This window comes from Vulpes lagopus, chromosome 2 (assembly GCF_018345385.1).
Source record: "Vulpes lagopus strain Blue_001 chromosome 2, ASM1834538v1, whole genome shotgun sequence".
NCBI lineage: Eukaryota > Metazoa > Chordata > Mammalia > Carnivora > Canidae > Vulpes > Vulpes lagopus.
Window position 1 is genome coordinate 30,115,975 of NC_054825.1, and position 18,418 is coordinate 30,134,392.

Here is an 18,418-nt window from a genome sequence, read left to right on the forward strand (position 1 = left end):
GTGGTTAGCCCAGTAGATGACACTGTTTTGTTCAGACATCTCCATAATTTAGATTTGACCTCACTCTGATAGTGCAACACCCAACTTGTGCCATATGAACATACTGCAAGATGTTAGTTTCTGCCCTGGGGTGGGAGCCCTGCCCCTGGGTCTCTCCCCAGCCTCACCAGCAAGGCATTAGGGAGGCTTCTGAATCATGTTTGACCATGAAGACAGTGCCTGGGCCCTCGTGGGTTTCCGGGTCCTGAATGGAGGCGAGCTCATTTGCTGGCAAGAGCGTCTGTCTCCATATGGAGAGTCAATTTTCACGTCTTCTGTTCATGAAGACATCAGCCTCACTCAGCCTCGCTCTTGGCTGCCAGACACACTGGCCTGCCAGCAGGAAAAGTTCCATGAAGAAGGGGTCTGCTGCCTTCTGAAGGCAGGAAGGCACCACTTTGCCTGCAGGACTGGACCTGCGCAGCCTTCATGGGACTTGTTCCAGCAGAGCCTTTCGAACACTCTGTGAGTTCTGATTCCAGGCCTGCAGGCAGAGTCTCAGGGTGGTGCCATCTGTAGCTCATGCAAAGTGGGGGTGGAGTCCTTCCACCTCCTTGGCCATTCTCATCAGTCTCCTGGGTACATGCCACAAGCTCCCATGGCCCCAGGCTGCTCGGCAACACCCTGAGTTATGTTAGAGATATAATAATGAATTATACAATGGATTATACATAATTAATTTATAATAAAACACGCACACAATGGTTTAATTTCTCCAAGTGAATGATACGCCACCCGCCAGATCCTGCTGGAATACATTCCCTAACTGATTGCTTCCTGATTTGGAGATGATGGCCAGCTGCCCTAGGGAGGGACGTTGGCCAGAGGAACCTGCCAATTCCCGGATTCCCTCCAGGCTACCTCTGGGGCAAGACCCATAGAAGGATAATCCTTTACTGCCTCTATTATTGTTCTAGACCAGGATACCAATAGGGGTCTGTCTCACTCCACCCCTGGACTGTTGAGAGTGGTTATTTTCTTCATTCCTCCAATCTTTCAGAGTACAGAAGATCCCAGTGTATTTATACTCAACCATTCCTTCCTTCCTTCATTCACTCAACAAATATGTGTTGAGTGCTTATTATGTGCCAGACCCTGTCCTTGGCTTGGTGTGCATAAGTAAGCAAAACAAAGATCTTTGCCCTGGTGGGGCTTACATTCTATCAGAGGGAGGCAATAAATAGCAAGTATAATGAATAAGTAGATTATACAGTGGTAGGTGCTATAGAAAAAGAAAAAGCAAAGCAGGATAAGGGTGATCAGGTGTGATGTAGGGAGGCTACAGTTTTAAACACAGTGGTCAGGGCAGGTCTTAGGGAAAAGTGGCAGCCTAGGAATGGCCACGCCCTCCATGAACAGCTGGGAAAGGCACTTCTGTGCCTATTCTGGGCTGTTTGGTTACATATTTGGTAACATTTTTAACTTTTGGTTTCAGATGTTCAGGATGTTACTGTTCTTGCTGTTGCTGTGGCTTCTGCCCCCCACCGAGGGGTCCCAGCGTGCTGAACCCATGTTCACTGCAGTCACCAGCTCGGTTCTGCCCCCTGACTATGACAGCAACCCCACCCAGCTCAACTATGGTGTGGCAGTCACTGATGTGGACCATGATGGAGATTTTGAGATCGTTGTGGCAGGGTAAGTGCTTCCCACCCTGAGTTTGACGGATACATTAGTCAGCTTTTGTTGTGATAAGGGTGAGTATCGAATCTCAAAAGCCAGTGGCTTGCAACACTCAGAGTCCCACTCGCTTCCCACTCACAGGTCTTGGCTGGGCTCAGCTGGGCCTCTGGTATGCTATATCCTTACCTTTTGCTAGAGCAGTGAGAGGATGGAGGCTGGAGAATTTTTCAGGAAGAGAATCTGAATGCTCTGCTTCAAGGCTTTCTCTTCATATTTTTAAGTCTCCTTCGTTATGCAAGGAACACTTCTTTAGCAGGGGGGGGGACTGTAGAATCTCTATGTCGGAAGGGCTTAAAGGTGACCATTATGATCAAGGGGATACTCAAAGCTGCCTTTGCAGGGCATTTCCCATAAGACAAGGCAGGCAGTAATTGTCCCTTTCAAAGAAGGGAGGATGATGGGAATTCAGGATAGCTAAACTTCCTCTAGAGCATGTGGCCCACTGCTCCCTTCTCTCTCAAGAAGCAACATTGTGTAGTAAGAAAAGCATAGGATTTGGAGTCCAAACAGCTTTGGAGTTCATGCCGTAGATCTACAACTTCCTGTCTGCACGACCTTGAGTCCGTCCCTTACTCCCTGAGATTCAGGAGTATCTTCTATAGAAATGGGAATGATTGTAGTGCTTCCTTGTTCTGAAGCAACAGCAGGGTGTTACATGCACCAGGCATTGTCGGTTCTGCCAGTAACCATGGATAGGTGTTATTTATGGAGCCTAATATGTGCCAGGCACTGTGGTGCTAAGCCTTTCAATGGCACTGTCTTCTTTAATCCTCTGGACAACATTATGAAGTACAGAGACAAGAAAAGGAAATGAGATGGGAAGTGAGCTGCCCTCATCAATTACATGGGACATGTATGGGTCAGGATTTGAACCCCAGGGCTCCCTAACTCTAGAACTACTGAACCACAGTTGTGCAGTTTTGTTATCACTTCAAAAATCAGTGGATCAATAAAAACACAAGGGCCTGTACTCTTCATTCTGAGAGGTCTGAGCTTTTCTGGCAGCCCTGAATAAAGTCGCTATTAGGTAACATTATTTGTAGCAGTTGCATGTAACTGTATAAAGCACTGACCTTGTAATTGGAGCACTTGGTTTTAATCCTCACTGTACCACCCAATAGTTGCAAACCTTGTTCACGTTACTTAGCTATACAGTGCCTACTTTTCTTATCCCTAAAATGGGCAGATTGAAGGCTATCCCCACCTACCACACAGGACAGTGGTGAGGATCAGCAGTGATGATGTATAGAAAAGATACTTTGTAAACCACACTTCTTCCATTTATTAATTTCTTCTACCCTGTGAAGAATAGAGGTACCCAATTCTAGACCTCTTCGAAGTCTGGATGAGTGTGCATCATCCAATGGAACTTTCCATGATGATGTAGATGTTCTCCGTTGGTGCTGTCTGATATGGTGGCCACTAGCCACATGTAGCTGTTGAGCACTTAAAATGTAGCTACTATGACTGAGGAACTGAATTTTTAATTTTTTTTTTCATTTATATTAAATAGCCACATTGAAATTAGCATCTGTCTGGGCCTTAAGAAGGAAAAATGAAAGAGCAGAGTGTGATAGAAAAAAGAAAATCAGAAATGGTTGTAATGACCCCTGTTGCCTGAGGTGACCTGAGCAGCTTGTCTGCTCTCAGTGCCATGAGGATCCAGTGTCTCTCTGAATCAGAGCAGCTCACCTCATCAAATCCTGCTTCCCAGAGACCTGTCGCATTTCTGAAATGTTCTAGCTGGCCCTGCCTCCCATTGGATGGCACCAGCCTTTCTCACCCTCTGCCACCCCTCCTCCTCTGGCAGACCCTGGGAGCTGACAGAGGACAGAGGAGGATGGTAAGGCAATCATCCTTCCCTCCTCCTGGGCCCCCTACAAGTTACTGTGGTGAGTGTGCTCACCCTTCACCTTGGACATGGGCTTCAGGTACAACTCTTCATCACACCCATCCTTGGACGTGCCTGGGCTGCCACTGCATCCCCTGAGCATGCAGCTTCTTTCTTTCCAAGAGCTGGGCATTCATTTCCTCTGTCTTTTCCATGAAGTCCCTCCCTCTCTCTCCTCCAAGGAACTCAAGAAATTTGCTTCTATGTCCTCTGTGTTAGGGAGGCTAGACCATCCTTTGTAGTCAGCTCAGAGTAGATAAGCCCGTCTAGCTTGCTGCTGACTGTGGGGCCTGCAGCACTTTGGAGTCCTCCTCAGGAAACAAAACTCAAACTGTCCTGGGTGTTCCTCCTGAATCAGCCAGAGATCAATCATAAGATCTCTGAGACCTTTCTCTCTTGTCCCAGGGAAGGGTTGAGCTGGGCAGGCCCTGTCTGGGGAAGTCTGGGCTGCCGAGTGTTCTTCTACAAGATGATATGGGTCACTCCTAGCAAAGGAGAAGGCTTGCATGGAGGACAGGATGGTGAAAGTGGGCAGCTTCCCAGCTCCAGGTCAGGCCTTCTCTGTGGCTGTTGTGAAGCATTGTGAATTCTCAGAGCATCAGAAAGACACGTTCTAATTTAAGTACCAAAATACATTCCAAAGGCAAATATAACTTTCTATTATCTTCAGCTTAGGATGATTTGTCACTGTCTTCTTCTTTGGGCTGGATAACCAAGGGTTGACTGTATAGACATATTTAAATTAGGACCTTGGGAGGTCATTTGGTCCACCCCTTGCTTTCCAATAAAGCCATACCTACAGCGCTTAGAAGCTCCATTTATTTAAAGCCTTCCAAGAGAATGTGTGCAATCTTTTTGTAATCTAGCTCAATTACTTATGTCAAGAATCTATTTGACAAATCTGAATCCCTCATATTAGAGTTTAATAAGCCATTTCTTTTAACTTTTGCTTTGCTATTGCCTTTGAAGATATAAACCAAATGGTCACCATTCTTTCAAATAATGGCAGCGAGGATCACTGCTCTGCATTTTATTCTCTGTGGGGTTGGCCACATTTCTGGCTTTGACTCTTACTCTCTGTCATCTACCCTATACCTATATTTAACTCAGTTTCCCTCTCTGTTTGATTGTAGACTCTGTTTAAGAATCATGCTGCAAGAGTGAAATTTCTAAAAATTGAATGTAAATACCTTTACCTGGGGCACCTGCGAAACAGCTCATGACAGGCCCACTCTGTATTATCTTACAGACCTTTCCATTAGCTGGTCTCAGAAGGCATTTACCTTTGTGACCCCTGGGATAATGGCCAGCTCTTCAGTTTATCAGGCACCCTGCACTTGAACTTGTCTTAGATTTGTTGACCTTGTAGTGTGTCTGACTTGAGCCCTGTTGCTTTGAGTATTTACTTTTTGAATAGGTTTGTTTTGTTTTGCTTTTTCGGTATCCTCGTTCTGGGTATTGATGGCATTGATTTTGAGCATGTTGCGGGTGAGTTTGTGTTGTGTTTCAGTTTCTTCAGTTAATTGTGATGGAAGGCGTGTGCGTGCATCTGACTCTGGGAGGAGCAGAGAATGACCGCCCTTTGTTCTGCGGGGATGGGGGAGGGAATGGGCTGGCTCTGCTCCTCCGCCACAGCTGGGTGAGTGCCTCCGCATATGGAGGGCTTATCTGTTGACCGGCAGGTGCATGATTGCGGTCTGTGCATACAGTCTCCTCCCTGCAGGGTGAGGGGAGGATTTGATCACCCCAAGAGACGTTCGTGCACGCACAGACCATTGAGGATCTTCAGGACTGGTTCCCTGGGTAAATAAAAAGCTCAGTAGCTTCCCCTTTTCTCAGTGGAACTAAACACCCAATCTACAGTCTCACATAGTCTAGAAAGGAATTCCTGTTGGTGTCAATCTTGCACAATTCCTTTAGAGCAGCTTTTGTTTCCTGGGATATCCCCAGAGGTCTGAGATAACCCCCTTACCCTTTCAGTTTCCAACAGAAGTTTTGCTCAAATGGAAAGATTGTAGTGGTTGTAAAGTTTAAATCACAATTTAGATCAGTTTTTCTACACAGAGCATTCATTTGATAAAACCTTGACGCATGCTTCACACTTGGAAGGGTTTCATTTAAAGGGATGCTACATATCGTAAAGCAGTGTTTCATTTTGTTCTTAATTTTGCAACTATGTCAGAAAACTTTTTTAATTTACTAAAGTTAATTGAATTATTTTAAAGGCAAATTGTATTCAATTACCAGATTAATCATAACCATATAGGAGATATTTTGCCATTGTAAATAATAAGAACAATGATAAAGAATGAGATATTTATATATGATTTAACCAAAGCAGCATTTATGTGTTTTATCATAAGTATATATAGCATAGATAGAGATATATAGTGTGTTTAGTGTGTATAGATAGTAGATAGATAGATAGATGTAGTATCCATGTAAATATATTTAGATATATGTAGTCTATATAAGTGTATATGTATATACATCTACAGACATTTAACAAAATATGAAAAATAGTTTTGAACTTCCTGTCCTAATTGTTGCTTTGTAAAACATTTTAATAGATTTGATCAGTTCTGACAACTTTAAAATGTTAAACTATGTCATTCAGTTCAATTTATCTTTCTCTGTTAATTTAAAATATATTCTACAATTTGATAACACTTATATGTGTTTTATTACCAAAAATTCACACAATATAGATGAAAGTAAAAATCATCTTTATAAACCCCTCACTCCTACTTCAAACACATCCTAGTCCTCTCCGAGAATAACAGTTGTTTTCAGTTTGCTGTTTATACTTCTAGAAATTTCTGTGTTACAGATGTGTTCTCAGGTTGCAAATACATAATTTTTGGAAGAATCAAACTGATACAGATTGTTCCAAAACTCACTTTTTTCACTATATTGTATATTTATTGTTCATATATATAGATCTAGTTTATTTTTTTAAGTTGCTTAGTGTGGACATGCCACATTTGTTTTGCCCCCCGCTCAAGTGACATTTAAGCTGTCCCTAATCTGTGACCATTGCAAACAATCCTGAACTACACATCCTTACCCACATATGCAAATATTTTTCTGGGATAGATACCAGGAAGTGAAGATGTTGGGAATGCTATGTACATTTTGGATCTTAAAAAATATTGCCAAATTGTTTCCAATCTCAATCTTTTTCTATTTATTCATAGCCTAGAAATAAAAGGTAAGTTTGGGGATTATCGAATTCAAAAGCTATTTAAACCCCTACCATGTATATGGCCACGTAGGCTCCAGGGCTTGCACTTGATCAATTTAGATCTGATAGTTCCAAGAAGGAAAAAGCCTATTCTACATCTGCAAAAGAAGCTGCCGCCACTAAAAACCAGATTGAGGAACTTCAATACTTTCTGATTCAAACTGCTAAGAGGACTTCCTCTAAAGTCTAGTCTGCAAAAATATATTTCTTAAATGGTTCGCCTTTCACCCCGAGATTTGTTGTCACCAGTATCATGGTAGAATGATTGCGGGGTGCCAGCTCTTTTGCTGTGGTTAAGCATGGACTACCCCTGATTTTGAATACTAATAAGACATGAGCTAGAACAGGAACCAGGGCTTTTAAACCCATTCCTAAAACTTTTCTAAAAAGGTTACTCAGCGGTGCATACCAGGTTTTCCAGAGATGTCTCATTGCTGCATCTGAACTTCCCTCTTCCCAGAAGCAGTGGACAAAAATTCTACCCTGCACGCCAAGTCACAGCCTCTCCTGACAGCCCAAGGGCCTGAAGCCCCTTCATAGTTACCTTGCTACACACTCCACACCAGAGGGAGGTGACAGGAGGTAGGCAGAAAAATGGCCTTCCAAAGATGTTGTGTTCTTGTGCCCACAACCAGTGAATATGTTATCTGACATGGCAAAAGGAACTGTGCAGATGTGATTAAGTTAAGGAACTTGAGATAGTGAGATGATCCCAGATTATCCGAGTGGGGCCCAATGTAATCTCACAGGGTCCTCAAAACTAGAAAAAGGAAAGCAGAAGAGGAGGTCATAGTGATGTGATGTAAGAAAGCCGTAAACTTACCATTCCTGGCTTTGAGGATGGAGGGAGGGGGTCACAGGTAAACTCTAGAATCTGGAGAAGGTGAAGAAATAGATTTACCCCTTAGAGCTTCTAGAAGGAGATGATTTCAACACAGACCAATGATGGACTTCTAACACACAGAAGTGTAAGATAATCAATGTGTATTGTTTTATGCCACTAAGTTCGTGGCAAGTTGTTACAGCAGCAATAGGAAACCAATACATCAGATGTGTGGTGTGATTTTTTGAGAGGGGATGACCATTACCTTAGAGAATTTTAATAGTATTATTTCAACAATTTCACAGCATTCAAATAAATATACCACCTCATAAGCAAATAAGCAAATGTATTATTTAAAAGAGTAAAGGAAGTACACCAGCAACAAAAGTATTATTTTTAATTAATGACAATCCCTTGTCTTAGGAGCACATGCAGTTTGGGGAAGAATCCCCAAAAGCACACTTTGGTCCTTAGTGACCAACCACCTTAGTTTACCAGGCGGCTCACTGTTCAACACCTGATGCCTTGCATGGTTGGAGGTGGGGAGAGGGATTCAGAACTTTTTAAGATCTCATTGTCCTTGGTGACACAACACAGCAAAACAGGGTGAGGTCATGAGCCACCCACACTCACAGAGAGATGTGAGCATTCCAGGAGTCCGACAGGGTGGAGAGCAGTCCCAGGTGAGAATCACCAAGGCCTTGGAGGAGGCATTTGAAAGGACAGGTAGCATGTGGGTCTGTTTAACAAGGGAGTAAGGTCCTCTCCAGGTCAAAGACAGCTTTAGGCTTACTTGAATTTTGTTGTTTGTTTGTTTTAAAATTAATTTTTTAAAAAAATCATTTAACAAAAAACTGATTTTCACATAGTGAAGAATATTTATAAAAAGCTATTCCAAAATAGTAATATAATTTAGACCCTAAAATTGCCTCTGCTGAAAAAGGCAAAGCTACTTTTAGTAGTCTGAGTTTTTCATCCATTCAGAAAGTGGATGTAGGCCCTATCTCCAGTCACCTTCCTTAAAGTCGGCCTTCTCCCCAGTTCTCTAAGTGGTGGGCTGGGTGGAGAGTCTTGCCTCAGCCTCCTGAAGTCCCAGGCACAGGGCAGACTGCAGGTGAAGCCCATCCTCCCCACCTTTACACCCCTACAGCAGCTGGCCTTCCCCTCCCTCTCCTCCCCTTGCCCCCCTCCCACCCTCCCCCTAACACATCTCACACTTCTCTTTGCCATTTCCACTCCCAGCATCACCTCTGCTCTGGGGGACCTCTCTGACCCCTGCCTCCCTCTCACGGGTCTCCCCACCCCTTCTGCCCAGTGCTACTGACCTGTGAGTCACTTTCTTTCAAGAATGCTATGGTGAGGGCTTAATCTCCCCTCTGAAGAAGTTTTTTTTTTTTTTTTTTGAGGTGTGGATACCTAGGAAAACATGCAAGGATGGAAAAAGCTGTGATATTCCCCACTTTGAATTTTTGCCAAGCTCTCCTCTCATTACTGAAGGGGTAGAGTGAACAACGTGGACCTTATAATTTAATTACATCATCTCATCTTAAACCATCACAGGGGGTCACACATCTTTTCATGTTTTAACATCACAAAGATTGGGATGTGACCCACAATGGGCAGCTTGCACTAATTAGAAGTCTTTCCTTTCCTGGAGATACAACAATAATGGCGCATCTTAGGTGATGCCTTTGACAAGAACACTGTAGATAGTATTGTCGCATTTTACAGATAAGGAAACTGAGGCCCAGAGATCTGCTGAAAGTCATAGAAATGGTGAAAGGTGAACTATTATTTTACATATGTCCATTAAATTGTGTTAATTGTGTTGTTCAAATCATAATCTTTATTAATACTTCTCTCCTCTAATATTTCATTATTGAGGCTTGGTCTGAAATGTACTTCTGTGGTAGTCCATTTCTTTCTGTGACTCTATGTTACTATATGTTGAGTTCATTTTATTAGGTGCAGCTTTAGAATCCTTTTTTTATTATTGAGATGTAATGGACATATAATACTAGTTTACAACACAATGTTTTAATATTTGTATATATTGTGAAATGATAACCATAATAAATCTTAGAATTCTTATGTTTCCCTGGTGAATGGAGCCATTATTATAAAGTGACCTCATCTATCCATAATTATGCTTTTGGCCTAATGTTATTATTAGAACAATTCCATCTTTCTTTTTTATTATTGTTTGCCAGGAATATCTTTTTTTCATCCTTTTACTTTGAACTTTCCAAAATCCTTAAGTTTTATGTGTGTTTCTTGTATGCAGCATGTGTAGTTTATGTTTCTTTCTTAGCTGTTTGTTCTTTTATTGATGAGTTTAGTCCATTCCATTTAATGGGAGCACTAATATGTTTAAACTTGTTTCTCTTATTTGTTCAATTTTCATATTTTCAGTGCTTCTTTTTCTTTCTTGCTTTTTTTTAAAGATTTATTTTATTTATTTTTTCTTTTAGGGGAAGAAGGGAAGAGGGAGCGAGAGTCTTATGCAGACTGTGTGCTGAGTGCGGAGCCTGATGCAGGGCTCAATCTCACCACCCTCAGATCGTGACCTGAGCTGAAAGCATGAGTCAGACGCTCAACTGACTAGGCCACCCAGGCATCCCTCCTTTCTTGCTTTTTAAAAAAATTGATTGAGGGGTGCCTGGGTGGCTTAGTTGGTTAAGTGTCTGCCTTCTCTTCAGGTCATGATCCCAGGGCCTGCCCAATGGGCATGATCCCAAGGCATGATCTCCCTGCCCAATGGGGAATCTGCTTCTCCCTCTTCCTCTGCACCTTCTTGCCCCCTGATCATACTCTCTCCCTCTCTCTCTCTTTCAAATAAATAAATAAATAAAATCTTTTTAAAAAACAACTTAAAAATTGATTGATTGAACAGCTTTTTGGGGGGAGGAAGGATGGAGATACTTGTTTTCTAAATCCCATTGTTTTCCTCTAATTGATTTGGGACTTTTATCTTCTATTCTTTTAGAAATTTCTTTGAAATTTTATGATATATTTTTTAACAAACTCTAAAATTATCTTAACCCCTTTCTATAACATTACAAAGACTTTAGTCCACTTTAAGTCTTGAGCAACCCTTCCTGGTATACATATAGAATGTCAACTTTACCCCTTGAAAACCCAACCACTTATAATGACTATTGTTGTTCTTGTAATTATCTAAAGGCAGTGTTTTTAATCAGGAACACTAGCTCTCTCCAAGGGTCATGGATTAATGCAGGATTCTAAAGTTCAGGGTCCTCACTATGCTGCCAGCTCAAGAGTTAGTAATATTCTTCATAGTGCTCTGAGTCCCTTATTCCCATTTGTTTAGGCTCATCACTGCCAGATCTACTTTCAACTCCCTTTTCTGTGGAGTAGGGCAGTTCTTGGAGATTTTCGTTAAGTTTATGTTTATGAGCCCACTAATACATTAAAAATATATTTTATCTGGAACCTACTTTTTTGTAGCAGGAGGGTCTTTCAGCAGTCTATTATATGGATGGAAACAGAAGTCTGGAGTTGTCAATGGTTTAGGACCTCCAAAGCTTGTTTTTCTATTACTAAGAGGACCGGGGAGAGTATGCACAGCTAAAGGAAAAATATTTAAGAGGTTATCCCCCTTTCCTGTTCAGAAATGCTTGAATTCACTTGCAAAATAGAAAGAGCTCTATAGCATGGGAGATTGGGTTGTGAGATGGAGAGGGATAGGGATGTGCGGGGGGTGGGGAGAAGCAGGTGCAGTAAGCCAAAGGCACTTGGATAGTCAGGCCAGACCTTTAGGACTGTGCCTCTCTGGAGGAGCAGGGAGAGTCAAGATCAAAATCCACCTTAGATGATGCCACGTAAGGTCACCAGTGTTTGGCTATGTCAACCAAGCAAATATGTGACTGTGTACATCAAAAAGGACCTCTTCCCCCTCAGTAGCCATATTTCTATGTTGTTTATAGAGTAGAATTACAGCCATATGAAGTCATGGACAAGTATCCAGTGTGTTTTGACACGCCCTAGTGCTGTAGTCACTCTGTATGCTGGCCATGAATGGGCACTGGGAAGATAAACAGGCTGATGAGGATTCTCCTGCTTGGAAGCTATCCTGGAGAGCTACATTGCACTGGTAGGCTCATCACACAGAATAGGGTATCTTCTCTTTGCACCTCCCCACAACCTTCATTCCTTCTTTTGGGATGAACATTCCCTCTCCTTTGGGGAATTGTTCTAATCACAGGATCCTGTGGAACTGCCAGTCAATAGTCTGTGGTTCCCTGTGACCAAAGCCGTCTAATCTGTATCTTGATCTGAGATTTTCAGACTGAATCAAAGAGAGAAAGCTCTAACTTACTCTTGGATCATGAGTTGTAAGGATGTATCGCAAAACCACTTAGGGGTATATCCATGTCCCCCATCCCATGGAGGAATCTGAGAATGAAGATGATACCCAGAGAGGAAAAAAGAAGGAGTAATCCTGGGACATTAAGGCTGTGATTCCTGTCCCTGAGGCCCTCAGACCTGGGGGTCTCCTGCACTTCTACTTTAGTTCTGGGAGCACTTTTTTACCAATAAATTTTTCTCAAGAGCCTTTTTTCTCAAGCAACTTTTCTTACACCAAAACTAATGACTTAAAATTTTACACAAAGCAGCCTTTTTGCAGGCTAGAGCAAGCACCCTATCTGACGCTGTGCTGCAGATCAGAACATAACAGTCCCTGGCCCCAAAAGAGACCCTGTGGCTATCTAGTCAAAGAGAATTCTTAAGCATATGTAAGAGCAGTTGACAATCTGCGGTCAGTGTTAACGTGTTTCTGAAGGAGTTTTTGCTAGTTAGGTCAGATTGAGAGGGAAACTCAAACCAAAGAAATATCACAATGTTATTTAATTATATACTTATATCAAAAATTCTTTTTAAAATTTCTCCTCTCGTGTTAGATTGCCAACCACTAAGGGCAGGAACTTTCTCTTTTCCATCTGTGCAGGGACAGCACTTAGCATGTAGTCAGTGTTCAGTGAATGAATAAAATGAAATAGGCAGGGGTCTTATAGATGGAGGGAGGGTCTTAGGTAAAAGAGTCAATGAAAATAATAAACATTAGCTATACTCAGAAGTAGTTTACTTAAGGGCCTAAGCATTGAGAGCAACATCAGTAAATTTAATAAACAAATCCTACATGCCTGCCTTTTATGTGCATAGCTGTGTGCTCAGTTGCTTTGGGAGATACAAGAATACAGTCCCTTTCTTCAAGCAGTCTTAGTTGTAAGAGAGATAAGGCACATATATAAATAACAGAGTAGAATGTCATGTGAGCTGTAGAAAAGAAACTCACTCCATGGTTGGCACACTTATCAGGTTCATCTCCCCATTGAATATTCCAGTTCTTCCAGTTTCTTATTAACACTGAATTTCATCTGAGGTTGTAGTAATAAGGCTCTTCTCCCTTGTATGGAACTCCTCTATGATGCCACAGGTTTGATCTTCTCTTACTCATTACAGCCAAGGTCCCTGTGTTCGTTTCCCTTTTATTACACCACAATAATTATTTGTTGACAGAGTAGTCGAGTAGTCCCAAGGGACTGACAGCATCATTGGGCCTCAGAGAGGCAGTGAAATTCTCCAAAATGTATCACTAACCAGTTCTACAAATGTCAGCCTTGGATTTTTTTGAACATACACTTTTTCATCCGTAGTCTGTTGTCCATATTCTTCCCTCCACACTAAGTAAAGCAAAGTGTGAAAGAAGGAGGCAGAGGAAGCTGGTCATTTTCCCCAATTTCCTCCAAACAAGATGGGCCATAATTCCTGTTCCTCCAGTACCTTTTCAAGTTGTTTCTTTATTCTGGGAAACTGTGGCTGCACGAGACTATAGCCAAAGCTGCACTCTCCCACCTCCCATCAGCCTTTGCTGCATTGGAGCTGGCTTGGGAAGGCCTTGGCTAAGCCATTTCAGCACCTGATCCCTGGACAGCACCAGGGCCCTGGAGCAGGTTCACAGACTGAACTCTGTCCTTCCCCTACTGCATCCCTACATGCAAACCTTTTTTGCTTCCACAAATTAGGAAGACTCTGAAAAGTATGGCAAGTCTCATTATAAAAGTTTCCTTTCCATACAACTCATTAATGTCAAAAGGCAAGAGCTAGTGAAATAACAGATATCTCAAAGTTTCCAAGGACATATCTAAAATCTAAGTTTCAAATGTATCTAACATTTCATTGGGAAATAAATCTTTAATTTAAAAATGAGGAAGCAAAGAGTAGATGTTCATTCTTGGTTCAAAAAGCTGGAAAGCTAAAGAAATTTTCAAGGGACACTGGTAACTTCCTGATGCTTATCAGGTAATAATACTTCCTAAATGTGGGGAAGACAAAAGTGAGAAGGCATGTAAATTGCTTATCACAGCACCGGGCACATATTAAATGTTCAGTTGTTGGTGTGTTGGGGGTGATTATGTTTATTTAATGCCTAATGTAACAGTAGCAGTTTACGTCCACTAACCCTCATCTTAGAAACCTCCATGTATCTCTCTGTCTATGCCTTTCTCTATCAATGGAATAGCATAATCCTGTGGAATATTTTTTGCTTTCTAATTAGAACTGTATATCTTTGTTTTTAATTTTAACCCAGTCATTTAGACATTTTTATACTGCGTTGTCTGCAGACATGTGAACCTAAAATAGGTTGTCTTGTATTTTACTTAGTTTCCTATAAATCAATGTTCCACCTAGGAAAAAGTTTATTTACCCCTATTACATTAACCAGCTCTTATTCACTCATTCTATAATTTTTTAAAGTAAGCTCCTATGTGCCAGGCACCTTGCTGAGCCCCAGAGGTTAGTAGTGAATGAGAGCAACTCGTGCCTTCACTGAGCTCAGAGAGAATCAATATGCCTGATGAATTAAAGAAATTCTTACTCTGAGAAAGAATTTCAGCTTCCTCTAACCAAATCTTTTATCAGAACTCATAATTTGTAACCAGAATCATTTCTCATTCCCACTGTCCATTCTTACTAAAAGATGCTAATAAGAAATGGAATGATAAAACAAATGGGGATAGAAAGAGAAGGACATGACTGGGGCAGTCCATGAATTAATCAGCCCCTGAATAATCAAGAGATGATATATAAAATGTAAGTTCATGCCTTTTTAAATAATTAAACATATTAAAGGAGAGACAAAAAGACCACATTTCAGAAGAAATTAGTAGCCTTAAGGCAGAGGGTGAGCAAAAAAGAACTCTATAGTAGCATTTATAAGCCTTTTCTATATTGTAATAAACCAAGCAGGTAGCAGTAAGAGGGATGGTTATGTGACTTCTCACATGTATTTGAAAGTAACAGATGCTAACCTAGAGGTCACAGAGTTATTACAAGGCATCTGAGACTCCATCTGTGCATGGGCATTTTATCAATAGACACTAAAGCACAGTTACTATTATATGGAGATTTTTTAAACATTGAAAAGGTATCCTTATACTTGAGAAGAGTTGAAAACCATGGCCTTAAAATATGTTTTCATGGACTGTCAAAACAATGGGGTTAAAGGAGCCAGAGAAGGGTCACTGAAAGGAAGAGAATGAGAGACTTCAGGCAAGAGGTTGAGAAAGGGTGTGAGAACAGAGAAGTGGGAGACAAAGAGAAGAGGGAGAAGAAACCTGTACAAGGCATAGAAGAGAAATTGTGGAGTCATGCAAACCTGCATTAAAACTCTAGCACCTTCTCTTCCTCGCTGTGGGGCCTTAGAACAAGTTACCTAACCTCTCTGAGTTTTGGTTTCTTTATAAAGTGGAGACCATAATAACTAGCCATTTATTGCATCATAGCACTATGGTAGTGGCAAAACAGAATAATGATACCAAATGCTTGGTCCTGTGTCTCAAATATTAGCTACTGAGGATCCCTGGGTGGCTCAGCGGTTTAGTGCCACCTTCGGCCCAGGGCGTGATCCTGGAGACCTGAGATGGAGTCCCACGTCGGGCTCTCTGCATGGAGCCTGTTTCTCCCTCTGCCTGTGTCTCTGCGCCCCACCCCCCGCCCCGTCTCTCATGAATAAATAAAATCTTAATATATATTAGCTACTGCCACCACCTTCATCATCATTTCTTACTAGATAGACTTTTACCCAGGAGATCTTTCAGAGCCTTACCTGTCAACAAACACCCGAGTGCTACTCTGTGGTCACTTCCACCTTTAAGAAAATTGATCCGTCAGAACTCTTTTGACTGCACAATAAAAACTAACCCTTGCTAGCTTATCTTCCTCCCCACCAAGGAACAGAGAATCTAGTGGAAGCATATTGGGGTAATTCACATAACTCAAAGAGCTGACCGGCCAAGCCTCAAAAAAGCAGGCATAGGGGCAGCGGGGGGACATCTGGACTGACAGGAGCCAGAGTCCAACACAGCTAGGATCACTGTTTTGTTGACTTTGTGCCTCTTATCCCTGCTTCTGTGTCTTGGCCTGTCAGCCCAATTAGTTCAGAGCATCTTTCTCCCAGGCTCTAGGACCTAAACTATCAGCAGCTCGTAGGCATATATCTTCCTAACCTAACAACCAGAAAGAAAAGTCCAATGACAAGAAAAGAATTCTGAGTGGCCATGCACTCATCCCTGTGGGTCAGGAAATTATCTAGTTGGAAGGGTTGATCCTCTAGATAGGAGAAAGTCTGTTCCTAGATCCAGGAGAGCAGAATGCTGAACAAACAACCAAGATATCCCCAAACATTTGTTGAACACATACTGTGTGCCCATACCTGTCATCGAACACCTACTGTGTGCCCACGCTTGTCTTCAACACTGGAGACACAGACACAGCCAAGACATTTATAATTTCTGCTCTCACAGAACTGACATTCTAATGGGATAGACAGCAATAAACAAAGAAAAAGGAATTTGTGATTTCTGTCAAGAAACAAGATACACACTCACACACATGCATGTCTTTTGGGAAAATCTTACACAGTCTTGTGCGGGCACATCTTCATCATCACTCCCAGAGGCTTGGGCACAGATCCCTTCCCCTCTTCAGGCTGCCCTAGAATCCCTCAGTTAAACCATCCACTTCAGCACCCGTTTATCTTCCCTTCTAACCCTCAATTTTAGTCCTTTTGAAACCTATTGAGATCCAGTGATGCAAAAAAGACACCAGCTAGAATTCCAAGAAAATTTGCATGCTCAGAATTATGAACTAAAAGTACAGAAGTCTGGATAAATGTTCCAGATGAACTCCAGTCAAGGAAAAAGAACAAAAGAGAAGAGAGATGAGTAAAATCAGTGTCTCCAAGTGCTCGGCATGTGCCATCTGTGAGAGCGTGGCTTAGAAAGGAATTAACCAGGGTCCATCATGGGGGCCAAAGGGCTACAGGGATCCAAGCTTGCCCAAATATTAGATTCATGTTTGTGCATGTGTATTTGTGTGTAGATGTGTTCCAAATATTGTATTTCAATGTGAATATTTTCTTCAATTATGTCAATGAGCTAGAAGTAATCCAGTCCTCTCCAATTTGGGGAGGATCCGGCATTAGCATTTCATGAGCACTTACTATCTACCAAACTCTGCTTTGCCCTTCACACATACTCTCACTTATGGAGGTGCTATGGTTTCCTATTTATAAAGGAAGAAAGTGAGACCCACAGGGCTGGTCTCTTGCTAAGGTCAAGCAGCTATTAAGAAGCAGAGCTGGGAGGACATTGTGACCCATTTGGCTCCAAGGCCCAAACTCTTTCCTTCCTGCCACTGGTTCCTGAGCCAGGTCAGTCTGGAATGAAGTTGTTTTCACTTTGTAACAAAATTCACTAAATAAGGATGATGCAATTTTTTCAAAAGGCTAAAAATATTCCATATAAAAGACTGACATTTTTAATTCTAAGATGTTCTTTTTGCTTTATTTTGGTATCAGAAAATAATTTTACAAATATCATATCATAGGTGGTAGTTGTTGTTGGGCTTGTTTGTTGTTTTTTATGGTCCTTAGTTGGCAAAAATAAAACATTGGCCATCCTCTGAGTGGCTGCAAAGTTTGTGTTTTGAAATTTTACTGTGGCAAGAGATCTCAAAGTCTTGAAGGCACTGCTGTATATAATGTTGTCATCCCAAAAAGGCAGAGCTGCCTTTCACTGATGCCTACTATGTGCTGGCACTGGGCTGGATGGTACACTATCTCTGATGATACCACTCAAAGGGGGTCTGCCCTGGTTTTACAGATTAGGAAACTGAGGCTTAGTGGCATGAGACCCTGCTGATGGCCTTGAGCTCCAGCACTCCACCTTTTGCCTTGGGTGTGGGGGCAGGCTGCCTGTGAGCCTGGTCTCCCTGCCCTCTGTTTAGCTCACCCCCAGCAGCCCTCCTCCCACTCCTGGGCCTCATGTCAGACACAGTGCTCCTAGCTAATGTGGCAGCCTCTTTTCTTCCTTTCACACTTGCTCTCTCCCAAGGCCACCCTTCCCCAGACCCTGAAGCTTTGCTAGCTTTCAGAGGCTCCATAAACAGCATTATAGAGGGCTGAGGCCAGCTTTGGGGGCTCTCTTTGGGTACTTTGGCTTGGAAGAACTTCCTGGAGAAACTCAACAGGAAAGTAGTGAGCTATATGCTTCTTCTATTTGTTGTTGGCCAGGGACAGTGAGGTCAAATGAGTTCCCTGGAGCCTTGGGGCCTGCCTTGCATGTGTATGATGGTCTTGGTGCAGGCTCATTGCCTTCCCTTTGTGTGCAGTTTGGAAGGTGGTTTTTCCCTTGCACAGGCTGGGGCTGGTTTTCTT

At 42.2% G+C, this 18,418-nt stretch overlaps 1 protein-coding gene across 4 annotated transcripts in view; it reads left to right on the forward strand.

Annotated features, from left to right (window-relative positions):
* The window catches only part of CRTAC1 (cartilage acidic protein 1), a 156,993-nt gene that overhangs the window by 16,336 nt on the left and 122,239 nt on the right, over nt 1-18,418 (forward strand). For all 4 annotated transcript variants that reach the window (XM_041746609.1, XM_041746606.1, XM_041746607.1 and 1 more), the window contains exon 2: nt 1,475-1,674. In XM_041746609.1, the coding sequence (XP_041602543.1) occupies nt 1,475-1,674 (200 nt within the window). The remainder of the gene's footprint in view (nt 1-1,474; nt 1,675-18,418) is intronic.